The sequence below is a fragment of the Limulus polyphemus genome, unplaced genomic scaffold (genome assembly GCF_000517525.1).
Source record: "Limulus polyphemus unplaced genomic scaffold, Limulus_polyphemus-2.1.2 Scaffold7696, whole genome shotgun sequence".
Lineage (NCBI taxonomy): Eukaryota > Metazoa > Arthropoda > Merostomata > Xiphosura > Limulidae > Limulus > Limulus polyphemus.
The window spans coordinates 6001-12029 of NW_013673306.1; the positions used below are offsets into that span (position 1 = coordinate 6001).

The following is a 6029-nucleotide window of genomic DNA, read 5'->3' on the forward strand; positions in this document are numbered from 1 at the left end:
AACAAATTAACAAAAGTACGTCCAGTAAAACATTACATCATTCAAAGAACATTCACACAGAAGTATTCTGTGCACAATAACACTTAAATTTTGTGTATACAGATGTATATGTCAGATGTATACAGACATGTACTCAAACTGGAAACAAAAGTACGTCCAGTAAAACATTACATCATCCAAAGAACATTCACACAGAAGTATTCTGTGCACATTAACAGTGCACAATAACACTTAAAATCCAGATTTTTTCAAATTATATATCCATATTTTAACACAAATAAATTTTGTTATGTAGCCAAATGCTGCTGTAGAATATGTTTTTACATTTAACTTAGATTTCTGTAGTGTTTGATGGAAGAAAAACCTAAAAGAGACCAAGAACTGTGAGACAAAAATTAGAAGAAAGAGACAAGAAATTAAAGGAAGACCCCCGAACAAAACTTTAAAAAATTAAGATTAAGAGAAAAGAATTTAAGAGAGAAATTACAAAAAGCAAACCTGAAGTAATACAAAGAGACATTATGAAGTGCAGAAGAATTATAATGACAAACTTGAAGAAGGACAAAGAGATCTTAATACCATACTCAAAGCAGTACAAAATGACATGAATGAATTAAAAATGAAATACAAAAGAAAATGAAGGTCAAGATAAAATAACTCGAAATTGAAATGACAAGTGCACAGGACAAACCAACTATGCCTATGTCTGCATCTTTAACCTCAAACATCATTAACAATGAAATACTGAATGGGAGAACACACTTGGTCTACACCTGTTACCACAACTGCTGTGTCACTTATGATCACAGGACTTTCCTGGACCATTCCAACTATGCAAATGCCTAATCCAGTTCCTGAATTTAGTTACAAAGTTCAACAACACCCAACTGAGAAAACAGAATATGATGAAAAGGTTCCAAAGTGAATGGGTGAAATAGTGAACAACAAACCTTTCATCTTGCTGGCCATTTAAAGACTATTCTTAAAGACATTAAACAACTATCAAGCTTTGTTGGCTGTCTTATCAAACAAGTTTGGTGCAAAACACTAGAAGAAATTTCCAGAACAAATTTTAGGAGCAGAGTAAGGAGGAAGGGCTGGACTTTAGCTAAACTTGGGGGAAGATTTGGAAAGGCTTGTAAACTATTTTACCTATACACTCCACTCCTCCAGATGAAATTATGAGTTCATTGGAATGTGACTAATCCCTAAGTACCACAGTAGGAGGCAGCATGTTCATGCTTTGAACTCATAATTGGATGGTTGTGAGTTCAAGGTTGGCCTGCACCATGCTGTAGTGTCCTTGAGCAAGACACTTGTTCCAGTCCACCCAGCTGTATGATGAGTACCTAGCTGTTAGTTGGGGGTTAACATGAGATGGACTGGCATCCTGTCCAAGGTGAATGAGTGACTATTCTCATCCCCTTGTGCCATTAGAACTGGAGTTCGAAAACACTGGCCTTATGCACCTTAGGCATAGAAAGGGTTTAACTTTAACAGTGGATGAGGAGACACAAGTTAGGCAAAGCAAAATAGATGCACATGTTTAAAAGAAACTGTCCAATTAGTGATCGAACTTGGAATCAATTATAGATGCAGATAAAGAACTATAAGTACTATTCAGGAATTATGAGATCATCAATTCAAATTGTTTAGAAACATCTACTCCTTGTGATTGAAGTCTAGAAATTAAGATATTAATTAGTCAACTGTTTAATAAGAATGGAAGACAATAGGTGTTTCAAGTATTACTTAAACGAGCATACTGCTAGAAACTGTGATGAATCAGATGTTTATAATGAACTAAGAACATGAAATGTTGCATATGAGAATACTCCATCTGTCCCATTATAAATAAGGAGTGTATTATCCAAATAAACCAGTCCATGGGTCAACAGGTTTACTGATAGGAAGCCTTGCAGTATGTTGATCGACACTATGGCAACAGTTATTTGACCCAATCTGGTAATTAAAGGTAAATAATTGTCTCCAGAAGAAGCAAGAAGATGGATTCACATAAACAGCAAGTTATCATAATGTTCCAGCAAGAGGAAAATTGGAAGTCACTCTCACTGTGGGAAACCACAACATGATGTATAGATAATTGGTGTGGGTAGTTGACACTAAGGAAGAGCGCCATCAGGCAGAAACACAGATGTCAAGTTAAACTAGTTTCAAGTTATTTTATAGTTTATGAACATGAAATCCTCATGCACTATACAACACTTTCACCACCAGAGATTGGGATTCAAGTAGTAACAAGGATGAGCACAGATGGTTAAGAAGACAGCCAGCCTGGAGTACAACAGTAAAGAATACAGAAGGAGTTCCAAGCCAAGGGTCATCCCTCATGATTGTATTTGGAAGAATATCAATAACAGAACAGCCAACTGCTTAACTTCAACAAAAACTTTGCCCGAGATAAAGGAAAGTGCTGGAGAACCAAAGATTTTCTATTGATACCACCAAGGATACTCAACAATCTATTTGGAGAGAAGCATGTGACAATAATGAGCAAGAGATCATCCCTTTAGACACAATAAATCAGTAAAGAAAGAAATACTGCCTTGTTATCAAAATTAATATTGTACTTAATGTTCTGTATATTTCAATATTGATTCAATAACTATAATGTTAAGTGCTTATTATTAACATTGTTAATTGTAAAGAATGGTTTTGTTACTGATTTTGAAATTTTAAGTTTAGTATACTATTGTTTTATTCATGTATTATGAAAGTTCAGGGAAGGAGCAGTGTTGTAGGCTAGATTTTTAATATTTTATTATACATGTTTTGAGTTTTTTGCTGGAGGTAGTTTTAGCATGGCATAGTAATTGATGCTTAAAAATTTCCTGAGTGACTGATTCGACATGACATCTCAAATATTCTGAAGATTAGAAAAATATTTGTAATAATATAAAAACACAAGGTTAGTTAACGAGTCTGTTACAGTGTTTTCAATCATTAATGAGTTAGCAAGTACATTTGTCAGCTAGTTTTGAGAGGTAATTTAACAAGTGAATGATTTGTTTTATTTGGAAATTAGGTCTATCATTTTGTAAACTTGTTGAACTTGTGTTAGAAGAAATAAATGCTTTCCCTTTCATTAACTGGATTGAACTTTACATTATTCATATTGAACAACAGAAACAAACCTGTACAATAATAAAAACTGTTAGAACAAACTGTAAAAAATTAGTGTATAGTGTATGTATCTATGTTCTTAAATGAAACACCAGATATAAAATGGAATAAATTTCTTACCTCATCATACATAAACTGTAGCGTTAAGGCAGACTTTCCAACTCCTCCACTTCCTACCATAATAACCTTATGGAGTGCTGGTTGAGCATTCTTTGTCTTTGACATTGTGGCCTCTTCAGTGCCCCCACTGACAAAGCAACACAAGACTGCTGTCATTTTGTAGAAATCTGATAAGGTATTATTTTTAAGTGAATGACGATTCAAAGAGGTCTTTGAAATTTGTTAATCAATATATAAATATGAATAAATAATACCTCAAACTTCACTGTCAGAAAGTCTGATAGTTCTATTTTTAAATTTCAGGCCAACCTCAATTATACAAAGATTGGATAACTTAGATGTCAACAGAATTTTAATGAACCAGAAAAACTTTGTAATATGTAAACTTTTAAGTAAAATAGTGAAAGTGCAATGGAAATATTCCAGTGTAAATTGAAAACAAATGCTTAATTTCAAGAAAATTCAAATAGTTCAAAAAGTTTTTTTTAAATCGTTCCTGTAGTATTGCATACGTAACATTTTATTCTATTGATGGTTTAGATAACATACACTTTAATGAATCTTAATTTTACGAACTGCATCTGTCTCATTGTCAACTTTTCTGTCTCAGTCCTAAAATGGTGAAATTGCACAATTTCATTTTACATAATTCTAAAACCGATAGTGCTTCCTTCAGGTAATGCCACATACGTGACTATACAGTTCAGAGATAGTGCTTCCTTCAGGTAATGCCACATACGTGACTATACAGTTCAGAGATAGTGCTTCCTTCAGGTAATGCCACATACGTGCCTATACAGTTCAGAGATAGTGCTTTCTTCACGTAATGCCACATACGTGACTATATACGTGTTTATGTCTTTTATTCTTTAAAGGTTACATTGTAAAACATTTTTAATATTGTTTTTTTTTGAGATAGTGCTTCCTTCAGGTAATGCCACATACGTGACTATACAGTTCAGAGATAGTGCTTTCTTCACGTAATGCCACATACATGACTATATACGTGTTTATGTCTTTTATTCTTTAATGGTTACATTGTAAAACATTTTTTAATATTGTTTTTTTTTGTTAGCGAGTTTTCTTAAATTATCTGGTGATAATAATTCAAAGTCAAGTCTACGTAAATCATACTAAATCAGCTAATTTCTCCTTTGGTGTTTCTAAAAGCTTGATCACTTGAACATAATTATAACTTCTTGTAGTCCTACATTTATTTACAAATGATGTTAACTGCTCTACACTGACTAAGGAAAAACTTACTTGTACAAAGAAACGCAATATGCGTAATAGTTAACAAGGGTCCAAATAGTTAAAAACAAAGAAAACACATTGACCGATTCACTCTACTGAATAGAAACAATTATCTTTCTCTCTTCTTAATTAACTTTTAACTATCCCAAAACTTTGCTGACCCAGTATTTATAACGTACCCTCAAATATACGAGAAAACCCGACATCCAACCTTTAGAACTTTCTAGGTCTAATTCAATATCATCATTATGACCTTCAGCTAACATCTAAATTACAACATTAAAAATATAGCATATAACACTGCCACCTTCCTTAAACAATCTTAATAAGAAAAACAATAAAATATACTACATTAAACTGCCCATTCCATACATTTCTGAGGCCCATGGTAAGAATATCCCTTATCATCACTGGCAGACTCATCAGTGGAATTCTTCCTGGATAGGTGGTCAAGTGAATGTACTGGTAGCTCCATCCTTGATGATCATCTGGAGGTAGTCTGGACAAGAACTCCAGGCTCCTCGACTAGTTGAGGTTATGGTGACAACAGTTCTTCTCTGAAGTTACCCAGTTGGCTGTTCTCTCACTGATATAATTCCAAACATGACTACAATGGAGGACCTTTGGCTTGGATTGCTTATCCTCTAAATACCTACTTACCATTGGAGTTTATCCTCTCTTGTGATATGTTCAGCCATACCATGTCACCTCAATGAAATCCAATTTTACTAGTGTGTACATCAAAGCTATCTTTTGTTTTATCACAAGCTGACTTAAGTCTTCTCTGAGTAAAGTCATGAGAGCTTTTCCATTCACCAGTTTATCAGGATATACCCGAGTATTTCACTACTTGGTGATGCAATAACCAACATCCTTGTTTCTATTGAAGTTCTACCTCCAGTGTAGTAATTGCCATTTCGTGCATAGGGATTTCCTGGTCATAGACTGTGAAGCTATCTGAAAATGGTCCAGCGTCACATTCATATCTCTATATGAAATCGGCTCCCAATATACACTGTTCCTCAATATTAATTACCCACACATCACGAGATAGTGTAACTTCCAACTGTAAGAGTAACTTTTCAACTTCCCTTCTACTGAAAAGCTTTGTCCACCTCAATCCATCTTCCTTCTTCATCCATGGAGGCAATTTCCATCTTTCATTAACAAATTGGGTAAAACAATTGTAACAGTGGAACCACTGTCAATCAGCATACTGCAAGGTTTTCCATCAATTAGCCCACGGACTCAAGGATAGTTTTTTTTTCAATTTGAGATAGATGGAGTATTCCCAACTGAACTTTGATTCATAAATCAAACTAATTCTTGATTTTTTGATGTTGTATTAGTTCTGTGTTTCAGCTGTTGATTTTTTACAGGATCTAATGGCAAGATTTCTCACATCTATAACAGTTTCCTCTTTCTGGTATTCTTTGAAAGAAGTTCTTATTCCATGAGGCCTTTGATAACATGTCTCTTCAAGTTACACTTAAAGCATCTATTGTCCTGTG

At 34.1% G+C, this 6029-nt stretch overlaps 1 protein-coding gene across 2 annotated transcripts in view; it reads right to left on the minus strand.

Moving 5' to 3' along the window:
* LOC106474797 (ras-related protein Ral-A-like) overlaps nt 1-6029 on the minus strand; it is a 20289-nt gene that overhangs the window by 5634 nt on the left and 8626 nt on the right. Inside the window, exon 3 of one of the 2 annotated variants that reach the window (XM_022403105.1) lies at nt 3265-3431. In XM_022403105.1, the coding sequence (XP_022258813.1) occupies nt 3265-3420 (156 nt within the window). In that variant the 5' untranslated portion in view covers nt 3421-3431. The remainder of the gene's footprint in view (nt 1-3264; nt 3432-6029) is intronic. The other variant, XM_013935487.2, reaches the window with a different exon arrangement.